We start from the raw sequence: 27,580 nt of genomic DNA on the forward strand, positions 1-27,580 counted from the left end.
CTAAGAAAATAACGTTTATTAAAACGAATACACAATATGAGGTGTTTACACTAGGTATAGGATATATCATACACGATAGGGAAATTCCAGATTTCTGTGAGGGATTCGCGTGCGCAGGTGCTCCATTTACCAATATTTACCGATATACCGACAATCGTACACCATGGGCATATACAAATCAACGACAACACACAATACCTTCGGGATATTTCAGTGAAGTTGGACACAAATATAAACTAATCACCCTCCTCTCACACAAACAATTATTGCTCACAACGCGGCTCGCGGCTATCTAAAGCGCATGGAAACTACATGGAAATCGCTCAACAGGACAGCTCTGTCACAACTGGACGCCGCCCGCGCCGCGGCGGGCGACTGGAAAGCACTTATGTTCTGTCATATCCTCTCGGGGTGCGTAACAACAAGTGTGCGCTCGCGGTGTCGGGTTCGCGGACCCGCGGCCGGGCTACGGGGCAGTTGACGCATCGGGCGTTAGGTGGAAGCCAGGTATGGCTCGAGGTTGGTCTGAATTCGGCTCTTGCTCGACGGCCTTGGTAGGCCCGCATTCTGCATATCGGTGCATTGCTGGTACCGGATCGTTGGTTAGCCCTCGCCAGGACCGCTGCCGTCTGTTCGTAGTATCCCGCTGTCGGGTCGATCCAGACTCACTATGCTATCTCCCTTCTCCCCTGTGTGGTCCCGGGAAGAATCGAACCCCGTCCTTTCGTCCATCACCATCTGCCCCACGCTGCCGCCGCCACGACCACCAGAGTGGCGACCAGCAGCGGCCGGCCGGTCGGCTCCCCTGCCCCGCTACCGCTGACTGAGGCGCGGTACGGCGGCCACTGGTCGGCCGGCCGGGACACCTCCAGCTCGTCCGTGAAGTAGTTCTTGAAGTACCACTCATTGGCAGTGTCGCGCGCCGGCTGGGAGCGGCCCAGCGCCGGCTGCTGCGACAGACTGTCTCCGAACGGGATCGTGTTGCTCTCGGGCGCCTGGGGAGGCTCGGGCTCGTCGGGCGGCGGCCGCGCGGCCTGCTGAGGACCCAGGCCGCCGCCGCGCGGCGCTATGAACTGCGGCAGGTCGTACTGGTTGTCGTAAGCCTCCACCTTGGTGATGCTCGGTCGGCCGCGAGGGGACGCCGGCAGTTCGGCTTCAGGGGGAGGCGGCGGCGCCGCGGTCGTCCTCACCATCGGAGGCGGTGGAGGAGACGCTTCTTCCTTAGTGTGAACCGCCAGCTCGGCTTTCAGTCTCGCCTCGTATGTGGCATTTTTGGGCCGTCCCCAGCCGTGATCGGGTGAGACCGTGTCCAGCTCAGGAGGGTCAGATGTCTCCGTGGTGGTCTCTGCGCGCTCCTCCGGCGCCGGACTGACCGTGGTCTCTTCCTCCGGCTCATTCGAGAACCAGTCGGAGAATGTATCCGACAGCGCGTTCGACAGCACGTCAGAGAGCTGGTCGTCATCGGCCGCCGGCGCTGGCTCGGTCAGCTGGTGTTTCTCCGAGGCCTCGTCTAGCGCGTGGACCGGCCACTCGGTGCTGGCTCGACGGTCGGCTACGTCTGTCCACAGTGGGGTCGTCTCGTCGGTCCGCTCTGTGCTCGTGATCGCCGGCTGGCGCTCCGTGGTAGACTGAGGACGCTTTGTGTCGTCTGTCGCGTCAAACCAAGCGGCCAGCGTGTCGCCGGGGCGCGACTCGGACGTCTCAGCTATCTCCTGGTACTCTTCCGCAGGCGGGGGCGGGGTGGTGAAGTCGGAGAATCCTGTGCCGCCCTCGGGCCGTTCCACCGACCCCGGCGTCGACTGCTCAGCGATCATGCTCAGCAGGTGGTCCAGACTGAAGTCGGCCAGCTCGTCGGACGGGTAGCTCTGCTCGGTGCTTGGCTCGCGCTCCGTGGTGGTGGTCGAGGGTCGCGCGCGCTCCGTGCTGGTAGTGGTCTGTCGCTCCCCGGCCGCTGCGTCCTGCTCCAGCTGCCGGAGCTCGTCCAGCAGCATGTCCAGCGTTACCCCGGCCTCATCAGCTCCCTCCGGCGGAGTGCCCTCCGAACCGGGCGCCGGCCGCTCGGACCACACGTCCTGCAGGCCAAACCGACTCCCCCCGGGTACTGCTGGCGCCGCCGCGGGCCGCTGTCCTCCCTCCGACAGCGGTCGGAACCCGTTCATCTCCTGGGGCTCGGCGTCAAACGAGGGGCTGGGTACGAACGGCGCATCCATCGGAATGGTCTCGGGCGTGGCTGGTCTCTGTGCCGGAGCCGGGGACGGAGCACTCTCCTCTCCAGCGAACACGACTGAGTTGTGTGAACTGGAGGCACCCGGGTTCAGCTGCGGGTCGGGGAACACGAACGCGTTCAGGCCCAGCGGGTCGACGACGTCGTTGTGTCGGATGTGGCCGTGCTTGGCCGGCACAAATAGTTGGTCGGATGGGACAGGCGGCCGCCCGGGCGGCTGACGCTCCGTGTTTTGCCGCGGTGGAGGCGGCGGCGGCTGGCGGGGCCTCGTCGATGGCCGGTTGGTGGCGCTCCCTGGCGGCGGGCGCTGGTTCTCGGGCCGGCCGCGAGGTGGAGCCTGCGGCGCCCCGGGCCGGCTCCGCTGCGCGTAGAAGTCGGGCCGGCGCTGCTGGTTCGGATACTGTTTGTTGTGTCCGGCGAACTGAGGCGGCAGCGGCCGCCGGGGTCGGTCGTGGCCCTGTGCCACGTGACCGCTCCGGTCCGAGTTACGGTTCGAATTCCCCAGTCCAAACGTGAGTCCCAGTTTCGGCAGAAGCGTCCCTAGCGTTCCCAGGGTACCCAGCGTGCCGAGCAGACCTCCCGCCGAGGCCAGTCCGGCACCCAGCGCCCCCACTCCTCCACCTCCTCCCTTGGCGGCGTCGGTCTGTTTCTGCACCTCGGCCTGCTTCTTCACGGAGCCGACGTAGATGGTGGGCGTGTCGCCGGCCGTGTAGTTGGGGTCGGCCACGGCCAGCGGCGTGGTGGCCGTCGGCGCCGCGATCTGCGCCGTCGTCTCGGCGGCCGTCACCGCCGCCGTCCGCTGTCCGGAAGTGGGCGCCCCCGCGGTGGATGCCGACGGAGTGGTGATCTCGTTGGCCGAGTCTGGGGACAGATGGGCGGGAGGGGTGAGGTCCGGGACCAATCTATTGTAGCCACTGAGACGGGGCGTGGCAATCGGAATGGACTAAGGACTCCGAGAAAGGGAAACATGTCTCATAATCCGATCCTTATTATCAGAAGTCCCTCCCATCAGGTATCGGCCTGTCAATTGTAATGATTATTTTTCGGTTCGCTACTTCTTTATCTATTATTATTTTTTATACGCTTTTAAGACTGGACGGCTACCCAAAGCATAGTCATGAACCTTGACAGGCAACGTCCAACAATCCTCATTCAGCCCATAACGACCCCACTTATCCTCAATCTCCTCACGCCAGGGTCTCTCCCCCGTCGATCTGTATCGTCTGCTACCCACCTGCCGCCGTGTCGTACTCCCCATCGTATCCGGTGAGCTGGTGCGGGTTCCTGGACCCGGCCGGCCGCGGCGTGGGCTGGAACACACGCAGCTCCACGTCCGTGAACTCGGGACACGGCTCCTCGTCCACGGACGCCCTGTGAACGGAACGGACGTGACGTGACGTGGTGTGCGCAACTGGAGACGTGATTGAGTGCGCGGGGGCGTAATGCGGGACGTGAAATAAACTGGGTTGGCATTGGACGTGACCGGTTACGTGTTGGAAGATGATGTGGCACATGAGAGCAGTGAGTTACTACGAATAACGCCCTGGGAGATCCGTGACGTCCACTGACACGCTGTCCGTCCGTGACGCCGCGTGACGCGTGCCCGGACGCCCCTGTCAGCGGCCACGGTGTGACGGGAAGCACGCCGCCGGGCGGTGTCGGTTAACCGTCGTTTCACGGGTGATTAGCACGGGCGCGGCCGCCCGTCCGTCGGCCGGCGGCGCGTGCTTCCTGTCTAATCCAGCGCTCGATGATGTATGTTTAGTGGAAACATTTACATGAAGTGTCGCTGACCCTGGTCAATGCCTCGCTGGTTACAGCCACAGGCATACAAGCCCAAGACTTCCTCTAGATTATGGATTGATTCAGCACCTACGCGGATAAGTTGCTCACCGTTTAAGCCCTGTCCTATTGCACAATCATTTTTGCTCGTGGGGTCTGTGTCTTCCCCACTCACCAATTACCTCGTCTCTGAAGATACTCACCTCTCGCACGTGAACTCATTCTCTCTGGTGCGCAGCATGGGGATGCCGCGCATGGCCTGCGGGTAGTAGCAGATGGGCTCGCGCAGCAGCCGCGCGGCCGGCGGGTGCAGCTCTCGCAGCTCCCCGAGCCAGTCCCGTAGCCACTGGATCTCACAGTCGCAGCGCAGCGGGTTCCCTGCGGAGGGCGGCATGACGCCGAGTCAGTGCTTTGTCCGGGTCTCATCGACATTCAGTCAACTCTGAGAGTAGTTGTCTCTTTAGGGGAAGTTAGGGCAATGCCGGAGTTGGGGCAACGCCGAAATTCGAGATATTTCTAAAACCGTACGACATGGATGCCACGTCTCAGTGATGCTCTGAAGCTTAAGTGACTACAATTATCGCATGTTTGTTATGAGTCGTCATTTGGAATACTTCGGCTGTGAGGGCGCCAAAAGCGTTTTCAAGGTACGTTTCCTTGTACTACATGCGCCTTTGAAGCTGCATTTCTTACTCATTATGCTACCGTTTGTCTGGCCAATTCGGTCAAGTAATCTTCAGCATGTCTTTGCATAAGTGTGCTGCCTATTTGAAATTTATACAGCACGTTTAAAAGTTATGGGCCTGCAAATGAAAGTATGGCTGGCTGGGGTAATGCCGAAAACGTGCAATTACGCACGTTAAAGCACGCTACGTGGACTTTACTGTTGTAGAATAGCAACGCGTATTTTTAGTCAAACAAATTACACTTTCAGCCGGCACAACGGCCTGTTACCTATAAGGAATGATTTGCCTGGCATTTTCTTATTATATCACACAATTATAACTTCCAGTGTGCACCAAGCGTCCTCAAGCAACGCGTGTCAGCTTTGATGAATTTTGGATAAAGTTTGAGATAAATTGGCAAAACATCAATGTCGGTATTCCTCGTAGATCATTTATCCCATTTTCGGCTTTCCCCGCAGTCCGGGGCAACGCCGAAAAAGTCAGTTCTTTGATATTTTTAGTTTTTGCGCTTAACGGTATGCGAATTCATCAAATGCGCCTGGTATGTTTGAAAGACAAAAGACTGGCCTCTCGAATGACGCCAACAAGAATAGCTTATGTTGTCTATCTTGCGTGCTACGGGCGTCAGCAAAAAAGTGTTCGGCGTTCCCCCAACTTCCCCTACTGTAGTTATCAAAGGACTCCGTTTTCACTCGCATTCGTCAGACAAAATCGCAGAAAAGTGAAAAGAGCGATGAACACTTCAATGGAGAAAACAGCACTCTCGTGCGCTCCCAAGCGTGGCACTCCCGCTGACATTTCATTCTGTGAACCATCACACCCCAACTTACCTGAGACCTCGAGGTGTCGCATTCGTGAGGTGACCCGCCGGAACAGGGGTTTCCGGAGGGAGCGCAGTCGGTTGTTCTGCAGTAGCACGGTGTCCATATGCCGCTGGCCCGAGAAGGCGTCCTCGTGGATCCGACACATACCGTTATCGTTCAGCTGTGGCGAGAACGGGGGGCGTCAGTGGGGGAGAACATGGGGTAATGATGCTGCGAGTGTTGGGTACCCACTGCTCAGTCGCTCGGCTGTGACGGGAGTGAGGGGCTTCACTCACGGAGAACATAATAGGGTAATGATGTTGAGGAGTGACAGACGGTGGTTAACACTGAGGTTGTTCCCTATGTGGTCAGGGAAGAGTGAGACCCACTTGACCGGTAAACGTTTGGAGGGGGAGCGAGGTAGGTAGTTGTGGGCCTAATTATATGAGTAAAGAGCACTTGATCAGGGAAGGGATCACTAATTCTACAAGGGATGGCCGGACCTCGCGGCCGTCAAAATAATCGTGACGCCTTCTTGCCGCCGGCCGATTTCAGTGTTATCCACGGCTGTTTCGTGCTAATGAAAGTAGCCCTCTGAACCATGTCACGGGTCAGCTCGGTCGCCTGCATTTATCGGCGCTTTCAACACCTCTGTCACACGGTATTCCCTAGCTGATCTTCCCTTTTATCTAGCTGTCTATCTTCGGACTCTGCTATCAGCGACCATCACGATCGGCGCTGGCCGTCCTACCGTCACGAGCGTGTCAATCGTCACGGTCCGCCGCTCGGCCCGTCACTGGGGCTATCGATGGGGAGAGGGGGACGGGGTCATGGGTCACTGCCGACCCGATGACACCGCCCCAGGCGATCGCTGGCACTGTCTCAACCAACGGTGTCGTCGCTGATGCAGAGTTCGCGAGGGTATTTACGATCGGGAATTGTGGCAAATGTCCAGCGGTTTGTGGCGGTTTGGTCGGTGGTCGCGTTAGGTATGTTAGTGGCTTATAATGGCGGAATGGGACGCGTGCAAGTTATATAATTGCAGCAATTAGGACACATTCTACGCGTGAAGTGATTGTACGTGAAAGTGAAAACGGTGCCATACGAGGCGTTAAAAGGAAACTTTGTGAGGGGTGCCCACTTTACTAACGCTGGCAGTCGGGTTACCCTGCAGCGCGCTCTACCACAATTATCCACAGTCACGGTGAGTGACCTTGTCGGTCAGCCTGGTATCAGTCCGTCCACGGAGCACGCACGGAACAGGACACAGATCGGTCGCATCACGGAACGGTCCTGCCGTGGCCAGCCGACCACAAAGGCTGAATTCCGGGGCACACATGGTTCGGAAACGATCGTGGTTAGCCGCGCGCGCGGCGATGCCGGATCAGTAACGGTGACGGACGGAGGTCACACAACAGTTGCCGGTGGACGGGTATTGCCGCTCGTAATTGCTTAAACCGAACCATTACAACTTTGTTCCATGGCGCAAAATGACCTTGGTAGTCGGTGCGCCCTATAGACCCAATAAACCAACAAACAGCTTTGTACCAACAGATGGTGATGGGTGCGAAATTTGGCAATCGATATCGTAACGAGCTTCTTCCTTTTAGGACCGACAGTTCACTGGCGTTTTAGTTTGCATCAAATAATTTTCCATCCCCTTTTGAGCACCACTGAAAGCGGCTTTACAATACTTTCGGGCATATTGACTGTCACTAGCCCTGATTTATCAAGACAACTATTATTGCCCTGTTAATCCACTCGCTGGCCTAGAGTTAGCGCTTTGCGAAGGTCATCGGTTGTGTCGAGGCATTGGGAGTGTAGAGGGTGTAACAGACGAACATACTGTATCATTGCCAAGTGGTGGCTTACATAAATCACAATTAACAACAACTGTCGCCCGCGGGTGTCGGTTAGCTCAACGGACCTTGCAAGAACCTAGCAAACAGCTGCCATTACAAACTTTGTGCATGACATGGCACCATGGCGTGGCCTGTTTTATGCCAGCTCAGCTCTGTGAAGCGCAGAGAGAATGTTTAACTTTTCCCTATCACCACTTTTTCATGGCGGTGGGTGACTAACGACTAACCCGCCAATATATTCAGCGAGAGTTCGACCGTGTCCTGGTCAATGTCACCTACTTAGCAAGCTAGCAAATCATTTCAATATACCTAAAATGCCAGTCTGTCTGATGCTACCTATACGGGTACTCACATTATCATCCACCCTTTCACTCAACCTCATCGTGCACCCTAGCTACCTATGTCCATCTACTCATCTCCCCTTCACCTACCTTGACCATGCGGAGGTCGGCCAGCGGTCGGAACACGGCGTCCGAGACCTCCAGGATACGGTTGTGGCCGAGGTCGACCCTCTGCAGCGCTGGTAGATTCCGGAATGAGTCGCGCGGCAGCCGCTCCAGCTTGTTGAAGGAGAGGTCGTACTCGCGCAGCGCCGGCAGGTTCTGGTAGGCCTTGTCGTCCAGCTCGGCCAGCTGGTTCTCGCGCAGGTCGAGCCGCTCCAGCCGGTTCAGGTTGACGAAGGTGGCTTCCTTCAGCTCACGCAGGGCGTTGTTGTTCAGGGACATGGTGACTAGCTGCTGGTCGCCTCGGAAAGAGCCCGGATCTAGCTCGGTTAGAGCGTTGAAACTGAGGTCCAGGTGCCGTAAGGAAGGCATGTTGAGGAAGGTGTTGCTCTTGATGTGCTCCACGTAATTGTGGTGCATCTCCAGGTGCTCCAGAGATGGTGTGTTCTCGAAAGTGGTGGAGGAGAGGACCTGGATGTTGTTGAAGCTAGCGTCCAGGTATTTGAGCGAGGGCAGCTGGTTCACCATGTTGTCGAAATCAGTGAGTGTGTTGTTCCTCAAGTCCAGCGTCTCCAGGTGTCCCAGGCTGTGGAACGTCTTGGGCGGGATGCTGCTCAGCAGGTTGTTGCTGATATTGACCAGCCGTAGCTCTCCGTTGTGCTCGAACAGCTCCAGTGGGATGGTCTTGAGGAAGTTGCCGCTAAGCTCTACCGACCGGAGGTCACTCATCGCCCGGAGCATGTCGGGGTCCAGCTTCGACAGCAAGTTGAAACCCAGGTCCAGATCCTTCATCCTGGTCAACTTCTGCATGGCCTCAGCCGGTACCTCGCGCAGCATGTTTTGTTTCATCCTCAGCTCAGTCAGTCCTCGGAGCTCCATCAGTGCGGACGAAGGGAACGTGTCGATGAAGTTAAAGGAAAGATCCAAAGCTCTCAACGACTCGTGAGTGGGCATAGAGCCGGTTTGAATGACGGATATTTTATTGTACTTCATCCCCAGCGTTTCTAACCTGTCCAAGTGAGAAAACAGCCCCGTCTCTAGGGATGCGATTTCATTGTAGCTCAGATCCAGTTGCCTAAGCTGGTGCAGATTCTGGAAGGTAATGGGATTGATCGACTGGAGTGAGTTATAAGAAAGGTTTAGGTACTTGAGGATAGGTGTTTCTTTGAAGCAGTCTTCGTCCATTCGTGTGATGATGTTGTAGCTGAAGTCTGCGTGCTCGAGGAGGCTGACGTTGCGCAGCAGGCTGGCCGGCAGCTGGGTGAGGTCGTTGTAGCGGAGGTCCAGCACGGTCAGCTTGGGCAGGTCCCACCAGGCGCCCCCAGCGGCCGGGCTCAAGGCGAGGAAGTTATGATGCAGATGCAGTTCTCTAAGACTGGGGAGCGTGATAAAGCTGGATGGCGTCAGCTCCTTGATGTTGTTGTGGTTCAGGTAGATGATTTCCAGCGTCGGGTGACTGAATGTGTCATCGGGAACTGTCTCGATGAGGTTCATGCTCAGATCTAGAATGCGCAACTCCGGGAGCCGCCTCAAAACGTCTGCGCAGCCTACGAGATCAGAGATGTTGTTGTTCTTGAGAAGCAGCTGTTCCAAGTTTTCCATGCTGTAGAACGCCTCCTTTTTCAACGAATTCAGATAGTTATTGGTGAGATCTAGTCGCTTCAGCTGTGGAAGAACATGGAAAGCGTCCCTGTCCACCTCTGTGATGAGGTTCTGTCGTAGGTCCAAACTCTCCAGCTTCCTGAGGTCCACGAAGGTGCCGGTCTTCACGTGCTCGATGAGGTTGCCGCTGAGGTCGAGCCGGCGCAGTCGGGGCGCCTCGCGCGCCGCCACCGTCACCACCGTGGCGTCCCGCAGGCCGTTCCCCTCCAGCGAGAGGTGGTCGAGCTGCTGGGCCGGCCGCAGCGCGCGCGGGTGGATGTAGCCGATCGAGTTGTGGCTGAAGTCGGCCACGCGTAGCATGCCGAGCCCGATCAGCGCGGCCTCGCCGAGCGCCACGGTCGGGTTGTGCGTGAAGTGTAGCTCGCGTAGCTCCGGAGTGCCTCCGAACGAGCGCGCCGCGATTTGCGTGATGCCGGTGCCGTTGATGTGCAGCAGACGCAGCCGGTCGGCGCGCGCCAGAGCCGGCATCGTCTGCAGCGGCGTGCGCTCCACGTGCAGCGACTCGAGCGTGTACAGGTCGTCGAAGGCGTCGAAGGCGAACATGTCAGCGGCGGGCTCCTGCAGCAGCAGGTGGGTCAGCGAGCGCTCGAGACCATGGAACGCGCCGCGGTCCACCATGGTCACGCCGTTGTCGATCAGCTCCAGCCGGAACAGACGCACGCCGTCGAACAGCCTGTTTGAGAGCGTCGACAGCCGGTTGTGGCGCAGTGTGAGCCGCTCCACAGTCCCACGCCACCGCGCCAGGGCCGCGAGCGCATCGCGCACCTCGGCCAGGGCGGCGTTCTCACACCTGGGGAAGGTCAGAGGGTCAGATCTTGGTGAGAATGGCGTTCTCGCACCTGAGGAAGGGCAGAGGGGCAGATCTTGGTCAGGGCGGAATTTTCACGCCTCGGAGGGCCGAGGGGCAGAGGTAGGTCACATCACCATAATTGGGTAAAATACTTGTCGGGTGTGAGATCATTCAAAGGAACACACTTGTCAGCATACACCCCGTCGTGCTGGTATGGTGATCACTTGATCAGTGCTGAATGATATGCGTGAAAATGTCGACCGTTTGTATTACGAGTACATCCTCCCTCAGGCATTGACGATTACAGCAACACCACTACAAATAGATATAGAGTAAGTAAGCTTTGCTGGTTTATGTGAAAGTAACACCACGAGATGATGGCGGTAAAAGTGCCTGTTACAGCGACACCATTGGTCATGGTATGGGGAGTGCAATAGTTCATGACAGTATAGTAGCATCAAGAGAGGGATGCATTAGTTCACGTTACAGTGACATCAGCGTATGGAGACTGCGATAGTACATGTAACAGTAACACTTCACGGAGACTGCATCACCTAGTCTAACACTAACATCAGAGTATGAAGACTGAGTAGGTAGTCTAACAGCAACGCTACAACATGGAGACTGCATCAGATCATGTAACAGTAACCCGAGATGCTAGAGACTGCAACAATTCACATGACAGTAGCACAATATGGAATTAGAGACTGCATTGGTTCATTTAACAGTAGCACCAGGGTGGAGACTGCAAGAGCTCACGTAACAGTAACCCAAGGGATGGACTCGGGAGACTGCAGGAGTCTGTGTAAGAGTAACACCAGGGGACAGAGACTGCAATAGTTCATGTGACAGTAGCACCAGGGTTTACAGGAGAATACACAGTGAATATGAGAGTACCGCAACCAGTCGAAGGCGGCGGTAACACATGCACGATCAGCAGTTAAGACCATGGGATGGAAGCCACTGGAATTCACAAAACAATTACACCACGATATAGACTATAGGACTGTGTAAGTGTATAACTTCCTGCAGCACAGTCGGCGTATCAATGCACGTGTACTTTGAGCAAAGAATGAAAGGTGTCTACGCAAGTGATGCGTAGCTGATTTGCTGATCGTATGAGTGTGTTTTTTTATATTGAAACCTTTGCTTAAATGAATGAAATAAAGTTTCCAGTAAGACTTTGCATCCACGTGATAATGAGTCTCCCGTTCAATATTGTTTAGCTTTGCGAAAAACGTTTGACATGGCATGAACTATTTCTGTGGGATTCTCCTTAGCCTACCAAATATCCAAACATTTTTTTCCTTTATCATTGTCATGCAAGACTTGGATGTTGCATCTAAACGTTAGGTACGAGCATAACAATGCTTTGGTTGATGACTAGGCTGTCAAAATGACCGACGTGCGCACGACGTCCGTTTCACCTAATTATGTTGCCGGCAAAAATGGTGACAGCGTGACAAACTGATGACACCGAGACAATGACAGTGGTTGCGTCGGAACCATGACAAACAAATGCGGACGTTGCGGGTTACACAAGCCAGGATTTATGAGTTTCTGTGAATTCATGCTACCGCTGTTTTGGTGGAAAGCCAGCAAGATTGGTCAACTTGTATCACAATGAAGATGCTCCAGCTTGAATCGGAACTCACGTGATATTAGGCATTTCAGATGGGGACAGACAAATATAATAGTTAATTGCGGAAGGGATCGGACACTCACGTAACATACGGAATATAATGGTAAAGGTGGCGCAGTAACTCAAATGGCAAATCGCGAACAGTATCGGCAAGTCACTCGGTATATACCTACAATATATTACCGGTGTGGTTGATAAACTCACGTGACATAGACGGCGCCGCGCTCGCTGGTGCAGACACAGGGCCGCAGGTCGCCGGGCACGGGACAGTCAGACCGCGACTGGGCTGCAGCGAGGGCCGGCAGGGCTGCCAGTGTCAGTACCATGACCACTAGCGGCTGAGCCCGGCGGTAGGCCATGCTGTCAGCGGAGGTGGACTGGCCGCATCTCCGGAGCGGCGGGCCGTCGCCGCGACGTGCTGCCCTGCTCGGCGCCACCGTGCCCTGTAACAGGGAGAACACAGGGAGGGTCAGCTGGGGAACGGCGTGACACGGGGAAACACTCCCTATAACACAGACAGCTGGGGAACGGCGCCGACACGGGGAAACACTCCCTATAACACAGACAGCTGGGGAACGGTGCCGACACGGGGAAACACTCCCTATAACACAGACAGCTGGGGAAACGGCGCCGACACGGGAAACAAACCGTGCTCTGAAACACAGAGGGTCAGTGGGGGAACGGCGTGACATGGGGGACAATCAGTGTCCTGTAACAATGGAGAGAGGTCAGCTGGAGAGACGGCGACAGAGAGTTATAGGTAGACGGCACCGACCGACGAAGGGACAATCTGTGTCCTGTGGCACGGATAGAGGGTTAATGGGGGAGACGGTGCCGACACGAGGGAACAATGGAATAGATTAGTAGGACTGGTGGTGTTGACGCGTGTAATGAAGTTGTAAGGAGGATGACAAGGCTGTTTACAATGTTGTTTTATGGGTAATTAATTGAAAGGAAGCTGCGAATACGTGAAGCTGTGGTTGCTTGAGCATTAGTTCTCTATCGGTGCATCAGATTTTGTAGCGAGGTGTGGTATAGGCAGAGTTTGGAAGCATGTCAACTCTTCAAACATGAAACATTAAATAAGTCTACTTCAGCCCATGGCTTCGTCCAGCATCGCTTGGCTGTCAGCGTATATTTTTGGATTTAATTTCCAGCGGAATCACCGATTACCCAGCTGAGTGTCACTTCCTAGCTCGGGTGAAACGCTGCCGCTCCGAGCTCCGTGCACACACGGCGACGGCGCGTGCCGCGGTCACGGAACGACGCGAGTTGTGTAAGCTCGCCGCGCGGCGCCCGGCCGCCTGTGACGTCACGCTCTAGATGACGCCGCCGTGTGTGACGTCACCGCGGAACGGTCGCCGTCGGCGCGAGTTCTGAACACGGGTCGGGCAGGTAGTCTATTCTGGGTCAGAGGAGGTTGGTGAGGCCGCAGGGTGTAATTTCCGTATTTTGAACGGAGTGGTATAAATTTGTGAATCGGACAAGTGGATCTGAGCATGTTTAAGAATTTTGCAAGATGATTTGCACCTTCAGTCTTTAGATTTGCTTCCTCAAATAGGTATCTGAGGCCGGACGGTTATCCTCTGAAGGTGGTATTCTAATCATGACAAATAATGATGTTCATATTTCATGTGTAATATCAAGGCGTACAGGTCCTAATGGCAGTTACGTGATCTACATGCCCTACTCCGACGTCCGGCGACCGCCGCAGGGGGATGTCGTCCCGGTTCTCCCCATGTATTATTCGCCAATCAGCTTAACACTACCAGTGACGTCACTGGTGGATCGCCAATCGGGGCCGGCCGGCCGGGCCCGTAGCAGGCCAAACGCAGACGTTTTCAGAAAAGCGTAAGCCGTATAGATACAGTCTTGGATGGAGTTTTGCTGTGATTCGGCTCTCCAAGAGTGCGTCAGCGGACAAGGACCAAGATAAAGGTCCTAGTGAACCGGCATCTGATAAAATCCGCTCACGGCTTAGCAGCCGACTTCGACCCTTCGCCCTCGTAAAATACAAAAGCTTGCCGGTTATCAATCCACCTGCATCTCCTCATCTGCTCACTGCCTATATCGACCAGTTACTGCAGCCGTTTTGGAGCGGCTCACGGCCGATAACACGCCGGGCGTGCGCTAGCCGCCGGTGCTAAGCGCTAACCACTGAGTGCGCGTGGCCGACTGCCGCCCCGATGGCGCTGGCCCCCGGCACCGACACCGGCGCGGCGCCGCTGACCCATGGGGGGGGGGGGATTGCTAGAGCCGGAACTGGGATAGAAGCCGGTATGGAATTGGGATGGAAACTCAGCGAGACTAAATGATTGTTAAAGGTAACGTTTGGCTACCCCAACCATCCTGACAGCGTCGAATCCCCGCCAACCACCCCGTCACCTCCAGGGAATGGTTCGTATGTCAATAGTAGCGTAGGTGACAATTTCCTCATCCTCTTCCTCCGTCCGTCACCTGTCTCTCGGGCTGCGAAGTATGTGCATACCAATAGGGCGTAGATGTACCTACTTCAAGGACGCAGCCACGAGAGATGGGAGGCCGATCAACAGCCAACGGTGACAACGAGAGATTGAGGTAAAGGGAGCGGGGAAACGTTACAGAAGTTAACATAAGATAAAGTTAGTTATGGGATTGTGTTGTGCCTTCGGTAGGCCCCCAAAAATCACCGGTGTAGTGCCCTCAGGGCCGCCGGTTATGAAGCCTTTGGAGGCACTGGTGTGGGCCCTCAGAGGCATTGGTGCGGGGCCCCGGAGGTGCCGCTGTGGGCCCTCTGAGGTGCTAGTGTGTGGCCCTCAGAGGCGCCGGTGAGGGTCCTCACAGTTGCCATTGTGGGCCCTCAGAGACACTGCAGTGTGGGGTCATCACAGTCGGGAATGGGACCCTTAGAGCTGCTGGCTCGAACCCTTTATAAGCCGACAGGGGCTCTCAGAGACCGACAAAGGGCCCTTAAGAGGTCTGCGGTGTCTTCAGGAGCCCTGTGGAGTCCTCAGAGACCAGCAAGGTACCTACTCTCAGACGCCGGTGGGGGCCCTCAGAGTCGTCGGTGCGGGGCCCTCAAAAGTCACCGGTGAGTGGCCGTCCGATGCGAAGGTCCCGTCTTAGGCCGTCAGAGGCTCCGGCGTTGAGCCCTCAGAGCCGCCGATATATGGCCTTAAGAAGCACTGGTTTGGGCCTTTGGAACTTCATTCAGGGGTGTCGGTTGAACTCAGAGGTGGCAGTGTGGGGCCCTCAGATGGGCACCGCTTTGGGGCTTTCACAGCCGCCGGTGAGGGCCCTCGCAGGCGCCGTTGTGGGGGCCTTCAACCATTGGTTTAGGGGGTCATCACAGGCGTGTGTGGAACCCTTAGAGCTGCTGGTCCCTGATAGGCCGGTAAGGGCCCTCAGAGGCAGGCAAGTAGCCCTCAGAGGTCGCCAATGGGCCCTGAGAGGCCGGCAAGGGGCCCTCAAATACCGACAAGGAACAATAAAAAGCCGGTGTGTGGCTCTTATGGAGAGAAATGTGGCTATTGTGTGGCTATTCGGAGCACATAAGATGTTCTTTCGAGCCCTGCGGGGCCCTTCTGAGTCGAAAATGCCAGCGTGGACCCTCAGCCGCCAATTGGCGTCGCAGGGCCCCTCGGGCCCGAGAGGCCCCCTGATCCGATGGGGGCACGTGCCCCCTGCCCCCCCCCCCCTCCGGGTGCAGATAGAGAATGCAATCGGCGGTGCGGGACACAACAATTGCAATCGTTCCTTCTCCCGTCGCGAGGTCGCCCATTCGACCCATTTATCCCAAGATTGTCAACCCTGGGGCTCGGGTCGGCAATGCATCGGCAAGGAAATCAGCTTTAGGTGGGTAAAAAAGTTATTAAGAGTCATTAGTAGTCGTTACGTTCAGTAATAGCAACGATAAAGTGCCAAATGTACCCGACGTACGGCTTGGAGCCGGGCGCCGCGCGGCATCCACCAGTGACGTCACGCTAATGCTTAGCGACCGGTCCATTGGAAATTGCGGGATGATTCTACCTCTCTTATACGGCCTTGGACCGCCGGACCGGCGTCACTCTCATTACACATCCAGCTCGTCCCAATATTCCCTCCTTCACTCTCCCTTCCACCCGTCGCTCGTCGTCTCCAGTGAGGCGCCTTCACCTGTCCGTCTGCCGCCCTCCCCTCCCCCCCCCCCCCCGCCGTCCGTCGTCCGTCTACCGGCCCGCTCCGCCCGTACACTGGACAAAGGGTCGGCGGTGCGGTACCGACACTACCCACACGTGTTAGAAAAGGCGGCAACAAAAGGCACGGACTCGCTCAGTGAAAGGCTGTCCTGTCATGCATGCCCTCTGAGCCAACACCTACACGTGAAAGTGTTCTGCGTTCGCTCCAGTGCCCTTTCCGCCCTCTCGCCTCGACGAGTGTGTTTCAGAGGACATTTCGTTGTCCTTTCTAGTTTGCCGCCTTTGATGTTTTTTTTTTCTTCTAATTTTAATTTATTCCCTGCAGTTTCACGAAGAGACTGAAGGGTTTACACGGCTTACGAGCTAAAATTGTTTGACAGCGTGTGCGATCAAGACATGTTGAGAAGTCTTTGTGGCGGTATTTTGCAACCTTTATTCCTCCAAAGTAACTTGGTCAGAGGCCCTGAGGAAGCGCATTTCATTTCTTGCTTTAATAGGTAGCATTAAATGTGTGATCACAAATGCATGTAATTGACGATGTTGTCGTCCTGCCTGAACTGGCGTTAGCATTACCTTGCAACGCATATGCAAGTCTGGGTACCATGAATATGAGAAAAGCACTGGATGTAGTGTAACATGAATTTTGCGAGTCGAAAAAGTGTAAGGCACTATCGAACCTGATGCTCTTATGTGGAAGGATCACAGTCCCTACCAACGTGTGTTTTTCACGCTATTGTAACCACACGTTCGGCGTGACACGTGAAGTAATTATTTTCCCGCAATTATCACCACGAAAATTGTTACTTATTACATAAATGAATGTTAATTGGGATACTGGGGGTCCAACCGGCAACCTGGGCCTCGTTTTATAAAGCGAGTCCGTAACTTACGCCGATTTTTGGTCTTGTATTGCAAGTGCATGTGAAGCAATAGTTATTTTCCCCTCTCCCTTCTGTTTTTGCTTACAAGATAAATAAATTTAACGATTCAAACTATCGTCATCGCTTCACAGTTCACATGCACTTGCAATTCGATTCGATTAAGACAATACAATACAATACAATACAATTCAAGACCAAAAACCGACGTAAGTTACGGACTCGCTTTATAAAACGAGGCCCTGGTGCCGAAAATCGGGAAAAGCACTAAATGGAGTTCGAGGATCCGATGTTCAGGCATAATGTTTTCTGCCCTAAAATAGGCGTATTGTTAAAAATCAGTTTTTATTATGGCTGATGGCTCACATGCCCTCTGCGGCCTCCGGTGATTGACCCGGACAATATTTCTGGTCACAAACTATTCACATGATGATGAATCTGTTTGTTATAGGCTGATTTTCTCGTTCCGCTCCGGTCCACAATTAGTGACAGTCTTTGAGTTGAAAGCAAAAATCTGCAGAAAGCGTGCCGAGATTGCGCCGGCTCAGCCAGCCACGAAAACAGTGACCGCGCGGATAGCTGCCTGGGCTTCGAAGTTCAGACGATAGACCGTGACACGTCAATAGCTGTTCGCCGACAGCTGTCCCGGGTCGTTGGGTCTTTGTCGCGCTGAATCTGCCGCTATTCTTCGAGCCCGGAAGCCGTGCAGAGGAGAGAATAGAGAGAGGAGGTGCTTTACGGAGGTGGATGATGATGATGTGTTCACTTTTTAGCCAACCGTCATCTCTTTTAGATGTCCAATGCACCGTTTTCGAGCACTTGCTCTCCGCTACAGGTCATCATTTAGCGCGGTACCCCATCTACCTCGCTGTTGACACAAGCGGCGCGTGCGGCCGAAATGTGGCGCGCCACGCGGCCAATGTCACGTGAGTCACGCGGCTGGTGGCGCGCGTCACGGGCGTCCGGTCACGAGCCGGCCGACGGCGGCGGCGGTGACGGAACTGGGACTGGAGGCGGGTCGTGAGAACGGACCGTCGGCGACTGTGAGAGTGTGCGTGCACGGTGCAACTGGCGGGCGCCGGCTAACGAGATGTTGGTTTAGGAGGCGATGCTTGCTTGGAACGTTGACTTATTGTTATTACATGTATTGCAAAGCAAAGCGGTCTGTTCTGATACATGATCCAACACTTAAAAAGATGAAAGTCCCACAACTCACACGCAATCTGCATTGTTTCATTACCAAACGTGTGCCAGCCAGCAGTCCCCATGACCCGACCACCGGCCGGTCGTCTGTAGCCGGCGGGCCCTGTCCCGCGCTGCTCCATGCCGGCGGCCGCGCGCCGAGCTCCTCCGTGGCCTGTGGCGCTGCCGTATCGCGTCCAGCTGACACACTTCCGCTCCCCCTCCCCTCCTCCTCCCCCACCACCGCCGCCAGACCGTGGTTTTTCGCGAACCGGGCGACCTTTTTGTCACAGCACACTCACCGGCTGACCCCAATACGGCCTGCGGCACTCTCTAGCAGCTCACTGTCGCACGAATGTCACGGGTGTGTTCTGAGGTCGCCGGGGAGCTCGCTACAATGGAAGTGGCATGTCATACTGGGTTTTATTGGCGTTGACGTATTATGATGGCACACGACGTAGGTTTGGTGTGAAATATGAGCAACTCCGGGTCACTAGAAGCACGGGTCTGTTTTCCCAAATGTATTCCAGTGAAATATTGTTAGGCTGTAGACCACATTTGCGCATACGCTGTCGCTTGAGTGCAGGGGACTTTATAGTTCGGGTGTAGCGGGGGCTGACCGGAGCTGGGCGATCAGAACGGATCCACCTGCTGTTTCACCTGCCCACGCCACCTGCCGCTTCCGTCCGGCTCCTTCGGGAAAACGATAGGCCGCTAATGACTTCGGCTTGTTTTGGACCAGACCAAGACCAGACTAATTGAGCTACAAACATGCGCACAAAACACTGTCCGTTCGTCACACCTTCTCCACTCTCGAAGCGGAAAAGGCAAGACGGTAAAATAGACCTTACAGCATTTCCGACTTGTGCCCAAATGTTGTTATAGTGTAACGTGTTTGCGAAAGGAAAGTTCTTGATGGTGAGACAGCGCTTCAAGCTTACCTTCAAGGCTAAAAAATCCGCAGCGGTCAACAATTGTTTAGTTCGTCCCGGTTTGACTTATGTTCCCCTGCATGCAGCTGCCTCCAGCCTCATTTGTGCCACCTTCTATCTTGGGATTACAGGGTGGGGCAGAAAGATTTACCTCTTGATTTTCTTAAATATTTCGGCCCTGAACAAAGATATCAAATTGATTTCTGGCACGTATATGCAGTAGCATGTACACTTCTCAGCGACGGCATTATGGCTCAATATGGTCACCTTGTCCTTCACCACTGCCTCGAAACGTTCCTCTGCGGAGGGGCACGAGCGCCGCACGGTGTCCCCGCCAAGATTTGACGGTGCCGTCTCAAGGGCCAGCTTCAGGGCGGCGATTCTGCTGTGTGCTGCTGCGCACACCCTCCTCTTCAAGATGGTCCAGATTGCGAAGTCCATCGGGTTCAGGTCTGGACTTGATGATGGCCGAATGTCTGTGTCCCAGAACCCAGGCATGTGGGTCTTCCACCACGGTTGAACGATGTTGGCCGTTTGCGGCGGCGCACCGTCCTGGACAAAGACGTATCCGTCTCGGAACGACTGAGTGACCCAAGGCAAAACATGTTCCTCCAGCAGATGGACTTAAACCTGTACATTAACTTGCACAGCCTCCTTGATGAATACCAAGGATCCTTTTGAGCCGTCGGATGCGACGGCAGCCCAAACCAAGACACCAGCAGGCTTCTGGCGACGAAAAATGGTGCGAATAGCAGGATCAATGCTGGATGAACCACCTGCCAAAAATTTGACGTTTTGGGAGTGTCTCTGGGGCTCAAGCATGAACATGTTGTCATTGGACCAGAAGAATGCCTTGTTACCGGCGCTCCTGATTTCCTCCAATGTTTTTTGGGTCCTGTGTAGCCGCTTTTCCCTGGATGCCGCCGAAATTAGGTGCCGATGTCCCATCCTGTATGAAATAAAGCCCAAGCCGTCGTTTATGATTCTCTTGGCGGTTCTGGGCGAAACACTGAGCTCCCTTGGCAGTTTGCGCATGCTTCGCCTAGAACTTAAAACACCTTCTTGTGCACGATATTAACCAGCTTTTTGAAGCAGATATCCCTTATTCTGCCTGGCATGGACTTCGTCGACACCAACCCTGTCTTTTTAAGTCATTTATTTACAATGTAAACAGTTTTTACGGCAACACCGAGCTGTTTGGCAACGCTTCAGGAGCTATGGCCAACCTACTTAAGCGACGCAATTTGGGCTCTCTTAGTCAGCTTCGCCATAGCTCACCAACAAATATAACGAAATGCAAAAACGATCTAAATGTTGATACATGAGTCAGTTGGGAAGCTGCATGCAAAATTTTATCAAAATCCGTTCAAAACTTTTTGAGTTATGGACTGAAAACAAACAGGTAAATCTTTCTGCCCCACCCTGTAGATGCTGTATCTCATCAACATAACAACGTCGGTTCAGTGCCATCTCTCATTAAATTAAATTCCTATCAGCGTCTGGCGAGGAATTTGCAAACTACCACTCACACCGTCTGATTGCCAGGTGGTCGAACCGCCTCCACACACCCCCCACACACCCTTCCGGCCTGCCCGCGAATCAGCAGAGACGACCTTGGGGCGCGCGCCGTCACAGGAAGCTCAGGGGCGGGGAAGACAGGTGTGATGACCGGCCACCCCCCTCCCCCCCGCCGCGCCTTGTCTGGCCGGGCAGGGTGGGGCACCGTTCTGGGTGCAAGTGTCGAGCCACAGCCGCCCCGAGGCCCCAGGCGGTAGCTCGAGTATGACCAGTGTCCCACATCGTCCGCCGCCGGCCGCCGCGTCGGCACGGGTGCCTGGCCCCGTGCCGTGTCGGCGGCTCGGGCGCCCGTCTGGTGCCGCGGGCTGGCCGCACGAGCCGATATGCCCCACTGACCCCTGAAGCCGGCCAGTGTGGCTGTGCAGTGGTTTCGGTCAATGGTGCTGGTAGCGTGAGCCTGTGTTGGTATTCTTGTGCTCGGATATATTGAAAGAATGAAGAATGCGGTTAGTTGAGCTCAGTTTTGATGGGGCCAGGCACTCGTGCCGTGCACATGTTATATGGTATAGCACAATGCCAGCGTGAGTTCATTTAAGAGGAAATGCCCTTATAAACATCTGACACAGGACTGATCTGCTCAGTAGTTTACTCAGGTGCCATCAGGTATAAGTACAATCGTCTCGCACTCGGTGCCCGACTCACGTGACCGTGACCGTGTTCTGGCGGGCGGGTCACGTGACCTGGGGGCTATGTCACGGCGTGCGGCTCGGCCGTTACTGAAGCCGCTACCCGGCCGGCCCGTGTCGGTAGGAGCCGCGCCGACTGGTAATCAGCCCGACACGGGACTCTGTGCGGCAGTATAGACCTGTACTGGTAGAGACAGAGTGGCGGCGGAGGGAACGGTGTCTGCATCATGGCAGAACACTACTACAGATCGCCGGGCTATAAAACCGCATCAGTTGATACTGAGGACTGAGGGCGCAAGCCGCAACGGTTCCGGAAACAATTGTTTTGCGACTAGATATTACATTTTGGAACTTCTAAAAATCAGCACTTTCATGGATATTAACCGAACGATTCTTTTTTAAATGGAGTGTTTTTATTTTGCTTAATTGCCTTCGTCTTCTGACTCCACTCCATTGGTTCTTTTTACATTTGATGTTTGCGCTTCATTTGCGCGACCGATAGGTGAGCCTGAAGCTTTCCGGCACGGTCGCCCCGCGTCACGCCTCCGTCGTGTGTCGGTCACCGTATATAGCGGTTCACACACGGCTCCATTCACTGCAAACTGAAGACGAACGGACAGGCGGAGGACAGGGGCGGAAACCGCTGTCGGCAGTGAACAGGACAAGACAGGCAGGGGCAGACAGCTGTGGACAAATGACAGTACCGGGCAGATTAAGTACTAAGACAGGGAAGGAAAGTGAGCGGGCATAAAGCGGACGGCAGCGGACAAAAGATGACAGTGGTGGACACTGGACAGTGGGCACTGGACAGTAGCGGACAGAAGCGGACAATGGTAGACAGTAGACAGTAGCCAGACAGTGGCGAACACTCGTGAACAGGACAGTGATGAACAGAAGGGGATAGTGGCGTATAAGAAAGGACGGCGGCTGTCAAAGTCAGGACAGCGGCTGTCAGTAGCGGACAGCGGCTGTCAGTAGCGGACAGTGTCAGACAATCGACTGTGGTGGCGGCACAAGTGGTCATTAGAAGACGTCAGTCAGCCCTGCGTAAACGAGCGGACGGCGGTCTCGGTCATATTAGGTCATTATTAGTGTCAATCACGGAGGCATCCGGATCTCAGTGAGACTTGAAGGACATTCCTCACAAATTAGAGATGTGGTAAAACGTGCAGATGTCAGTTTGTCATTGATAAAAGAGCTTTATTGAGGGGATTCATATGTAAGTACTAAGTAGTAAGTAGATGATATTTTGAATGCATATGTCACTAAAACAGGTGTTGTATTCATTGGGATAATCACTGATCATTTTGCATGCATGTACTACATAACCTGAACCCCGGGGCGACATCCTTACGTGGCCTTTGAGCTGGAAGATGCGATCTTTACAATGGTATAGCATCCCCCATACAGTTTGGGTAAACATCGCTACATGAGCCGCTGCCTGTGTAAACATCCCTCTCGTGACGTCTGTACAAAACGACAGCGCGTACTGGCGTGACGGAGATTTGTCACCTTTTCAGTCGCCACGCGCCGCCGGGGGACAAAAGAGCTGACCCGACGGTGCCCGTGTCGACACCGGGTCGACCGCTTGCCCAACGGGGCGCGCATTGTCCCCCGTGAGGCAATGCGGAGCAGTTTTCTGACACGGACTGCGGACCGTGCCGTGTCGTAAGGTGACACGGTACCGCTGACACGCCTCCTGCTGGTGCCGCTGCTACCCTTTCCAGCGAGTGTTCAGTAGGGTTGTTCAAAAAAACCGAATTTTGAAAAAGTATATGTGCTCATGGCTCATGTGGTGCGGTATTCTTTTCTGAGACCAATGATGCCCTTTTTACTGAAAACTATTAACTGTTAGGGGCTCCTCAAACGGCTTAAAGAGGATCATGTTACGCCCGCCGACCGGCCGGTGTCAATAAGGGCGAGAATTCGACGCCGCACGGCGGCGGCAGCGCCTTATCGGCACCGCGCGCCACGACATCTGCCGGGCCGCCGGCTGGGCGGTGGGAAGTTATAAGTCCGTGGTCTTAATGCACACGATCGGGGTGAGCTATCCCATGTTTTCGGGGTGGAAAGTTTCAGTGCAGCATCGGTGCGTCTGCCACGGTGGTCTGTGTCGATGGTATAGAAAATAACTCAAGCAGAGCTCAGAAAAGAATGAATGATTCCGGGTAGTTGCCTCGAAATAATCCGTTTCAAGAATACAGCTGCCTTCTTAACGTACCGTATCACTTGTCAATTCTTCAAAAAGCAAACTCTGAGCAATAACACACCTCTTTGCATTGCTGTTGACAATTTACGTTAGTTTTTGACGGTGGCTCGCACCCCAATATGCTGCCGCGCAACTTTATTCCAACGGCAAAACGGCAACTTCGCGAGAATCGAAAATTCACGATATACGTACAGCAGGGGCTGACAATGCAGTATGCACAAGGACAGAATATGGAGGAGACCCGACAGTCATCGGTCCAAGTTTGGGGGTGGCTTTGACGAGCATATGCGTCACCAATGTCATTATTCAGATACGTTGATGTCAGATGCTGGGGCAACAGAATCGACGCCAGGTGTAACTTAGATTAGCGGGTCGAAAGAAAACATAACATGTCTGGGAATGACAGAGTGGCCACCCTGACAGTGTGACGAAGTGAGACATGAGTAGAGACATTAGCCGGAGTACCTACTCATATAAATCAAGCGCCGTTTAACCAATCCTTCGAGCATAAGCGACGCCGGCAGTCCGGCCAGGGCGGCCGTGCCCACCGATGCCGATCAAGACCCGAATCCAGACCCGGCATAGAACACAGCTCTGCCCTGACGTTACACATTACCCCGGTGTGCCACTCATGACGGATAGACCAATGCAGGAGCCTTGCCAGCTCCTGTTGTACCTACTTCGTTAAATTTTCGATTCTCGCTAAGTTGCCGTTTCGTCGTTGGAATAGAGTTACGCGGCAGCATATTGGGGCTGCGAGCCACCGTCCAAAAGCAACTTAAATTGTCAACAGTAATGCAAAGAAGTCTGTTATTGCACAGAGCTTGCTTTTTGAAGAATTAGCAAGTGATACAGTACGTTAAGAAGGCAGCTGTATTCTTGAAACGGATTATTTCGAGGCAACTACCCGGAATCATTCATTCTTTTCTGAGCTCTGCTTGAGTTATTTTCTATACCATCGACACAGACCACCGTGGCAGACGCACCGATGCTGCACTGAAACTTTCCGCCCCGAAAACATGGGATAGCTCACCCCGATCGTGTGCAATAAGACCACGCACTTATAACTTCCCACCGCCCAGCCGGCCGCCCGGCAGATGTCGTGGCGCGCGGTGCCGATAAGGCGCTGCCGCCGCCGTGCGGCGTCGAATTCTCGCCCTTATTGACACCGGCCGGTCGGCGGGTGTAACATGGTCCTCTTTAAGCCGTTTGAGCAGCGCCTAGCAGTAATACTTTTTGGAAAAAAGGGTATCATTGGACTCAGAAAAGAATACCGCACCACATGAGCCATGAGCCCATATACTTTTCCAAAATTCGGTTTTTTTGAACAACCCTAGTGTTCAGGTGTCCGAAAACGGCGCCACGGGCCGCGCCGGCCGTGTGTAAGTGGCGTGGCAACATTGATCATCGTGACACGCTTTCCAGAGCACACGAGCTCAATGGTCGAGCTGCGTCCCAATACCCCATAATGGCCTTGCATTCTTGCAATACGTTCTCTCTAGATGTTATCACCAAGGACTCTCATAATCAACAATTGGGGAATTTTTGCATGACCTGATGATGTGCTTGCATAAAAAAATCACGCACTGTTTGGCTCCTGGTTAAGGCCAGCCAACCACGAGCTGATAAACATCACATTCGCCAGCCATTCTGACGGTTAGAGTTATAATTCTGGTGACACGTCATATATGCGTTTTCCTCTCAACTTATACCGGCCAATTATGCCGACCTTTCTGTTGAACGTGATTCACGACTCGGTAGCTCGTTTTTGTGCGAGTGTGTGTAACCTGTGAACTTTCTCCCTGTATGCCGTACAGTACAGCCGCCATGAAAGCGTAAATGAGTGGCTCGGTAGCCAGGTTTTAGAGTTACTGGGCAGAACACGATCAAACTGAAATGGCGCAACCCACCGCCACTCAATGAGACGGCGGCTTTTGAGTACCGATGACGGCTGTCAGGATATCAAGTAACGGATGAGAATGGAACGTTCAAGGAATGATAAAGAAGCATTGAAAGCGTACCGTTCACACACAACAACTCAAGCAAGCACAGCACATCAATTCAACCCTCGTCAAACCTAATATGTTGCATAACGTCCCGAACTTGGGGCTGCAGAGTATGTCCTATACATCGCCGTTTCGGTCCTGATCGAGCTTGTTTTTAGCGATGGAAACTGACATGCTGGTCTTTACAAGACCCTGCAAAATGCAAATGGTACCCAATTTTAAGTCCTCTGGTCACAGTTCATCGACCCATAATGTCGGGGCCCGGTTTTTGGGAACATAGATTCGATACAACAGTCGCAAAGCATCAAGATTAGTACCTACTTACTATCACGTTTGTCATATTTAACTGCGTCGACATGTTTCTTTTTGTTTGGAAACAGTCAATTCTGGTGTTAACCTTAGGTCAAGTCAAGCTCATAGCAATGTCAGCCTGTTGCATATCACCCGACTCGGCAGCTCATGTCATTCGTGCCTCTTCTGATTCGCCAGCTCAATTTGCTCAGGGCATTGAGAAAAAACTCGGACGACGTCCAATGACCTCATGAGTGACGTCAACACAATGTCCAGATTGCAGGATCTTAGCGTCAACATTTGCGAGTTGGCTATAGAATCTCGATTTCATTTGTTTGGTAATATGATGAAATCACTTCTAGAGCTAAAAAAGTAGTTTCCGCATTTGTGGTGTTACTTTTGTGTGTACTGTTGCAGTCTCCATCCTGTGGTGAAGCTGGAGTGTATATTGTAGTCTCCACCCATTGGTGCCACTGTTATGTGTATATACTGTTGCAGTCTCCGTACCGCGGTGCTGTCCCCTGGTGCTACTGTTGTGTGTACTATTGTAGTCTCCATCCATTGGTGCTACTGTTATGTGTACTGTTGCAGTCTCCGTACCGTGGTGTTATCTCCTGTTGCTACTGCTGTGTGTACTATCGCAGTCTCCATCCCTCTAGTGCTACTGTAGTGTGTACTGTTGTAGTCTCCATTTCCTGGTGTTACTGTAATGTGTACTGCTGCATTCTTCTATATATTGGTGCTTCTGTTGTGTGTAGCGTTGTAGTCTCCATATCCTGGTGTTACGGAAGTGTGTATTGTTGCAGTCTCCATCCAGTGGTGTTGTACAATTGCAGTGATTCGCGTTGAACGGTTGAATGTGTTTCTGCAACCCAAAACTTGAGCGTTTCGTGATGAAAATAGTGCTTCAAAGCTGTAACTTTCTTGGGTGTAATGCAGTCAGTTTCACAGTCTAACAATGACGCATTCCACTTTCTCATTTTGGGCTTTTTAGTGGTTATGGTTCCATTCACGCTGCTTCACCGTTATTCCGACTTTGCAGAACGGTGTGAAATGTGAATGCTCTCGACAGCTAGTGCACTGCTAGGGACTGAAACATGCAGCAATTGATATACTGGTGGATGATTGTCAATAGGTACCTACTCTCTTGATACGGTCTAAGGGTGTTGAAACCCCTGCAGAAATTTCACGTCTAAAATGGGACGTGTTACGAATATAGAACCAAATTATACATTTGACCCGTCTCTCCGCAAATAATTACGAAGAAACATGCCGATTTTCCATAATTAAAACGGGTATGCACCGTGCAAGCACTGGCGGATCCAGAAAGGTGGACCTAAACGCTGCGGAGGGGGGCATACCGAGTCTCTTCTAATTCCAAAAACTCATCGGATTTGCAAATTTTTGTCGATTTCGGGCGTTGGGGGGGGGGAGGGGATTTACCCAAAATGCCCCTTCCTGCAGGAAGGCGGATCCATTGATCCATGGCGGATCCATGGATCTGCCAGGGCGTGCAACTACGTTCTCCGAAATATGGGAAATAGTTAAAGATAAAATACAATTAATCACAATTCGAAGACTGTTGGTCTCATGTATGATCTCAACTAAACCTCCGAAATCTCGCTCACTCCATACCTGTGTCAGCGTCGCTCCGGTAAAATCCACACCTCTGCTCTCCCTCCGTCCACACACTCCGCTTCCCCGCTCGTCTAGTCCAGCCTCTGCCACCACCACACACCCAATGACCAGCCTGACACACTGTCACAGTCGGCGCGGGTCGGCACGGGTCGGCTCGGCGCACTGAGGTCGGCGGCACGTGCCTCTCGT

General features: G+C 53.9%; 1 protein-coding gene across 1 annotated transcript; it reads right to left on the bottom strand.

Moving 5' to 3' along the window:
- LOC122370117 (protein artichoke-like) lies at positions 1-27,580 on the bottom strand. Its single transcript, XM_043345392.1, has 7 exons — positions 27,389-27,580; positions 12,099-12,337; positions 7,789-10,252; positions 5,523-5,676; positions 4,210-4,384; positions 3,459-3,595; positions 1-3,085 (listed from the first exon to the last, which is right to left on the bottom strand). The coding sequence occupies exons 2-7, from the start codon at positions 12,251-12,253 to the stop codon at positions 732-734; spliced, it is 5,439 nt and encodes a 1,812-aa protein (XP_043201327.1). The 5' UTR covers positions 12,254-12,337; positions 27,389-27,580; the 3' UTR covers positions 1-731.

This window comes from Amphibalanus amphitrite, unplaced genomic scaffold, assembly GCF_019059575.1.
Source record: "Amphibalanus amphitrite isolate SeventyFive unplaced genomic scaffold, NRLGWU_Aamphi_draft 001100F_arrow, whole genome shotgun sequence".
Taxonomy (NCBI): domain Eukaryota; kingdom Metazoa; phylum Arthropoda; class Thecostraca; order Balanomorpha; family Balanidae; genus Amphibalanus; species Amphibalanus amphitrite.

Coding starts and splice junctions, on each gene's coding strand:
- LOC122370117 (XM_043345392.1), bottom strand. CDS start 12,253: ATGGCCTACCGCCGGGCTCAGCCGCTAGTGGTCATGGTACTGACACTG. Junction 3,596..4,209: donor AATGAGTTCACGTGCGAGAG/GTGAGTATCTTC, acceptor TTCCGTTCACAG/GGCGTCCGTGGACGAGGAGC. Junction 3,086..3,458: donor GGAGTACGACACGGCGGCAG/GTGGGTAGCAGA, acceptor ATCTGTCCCCAG/ACTCGGCCAACGAGATCACC.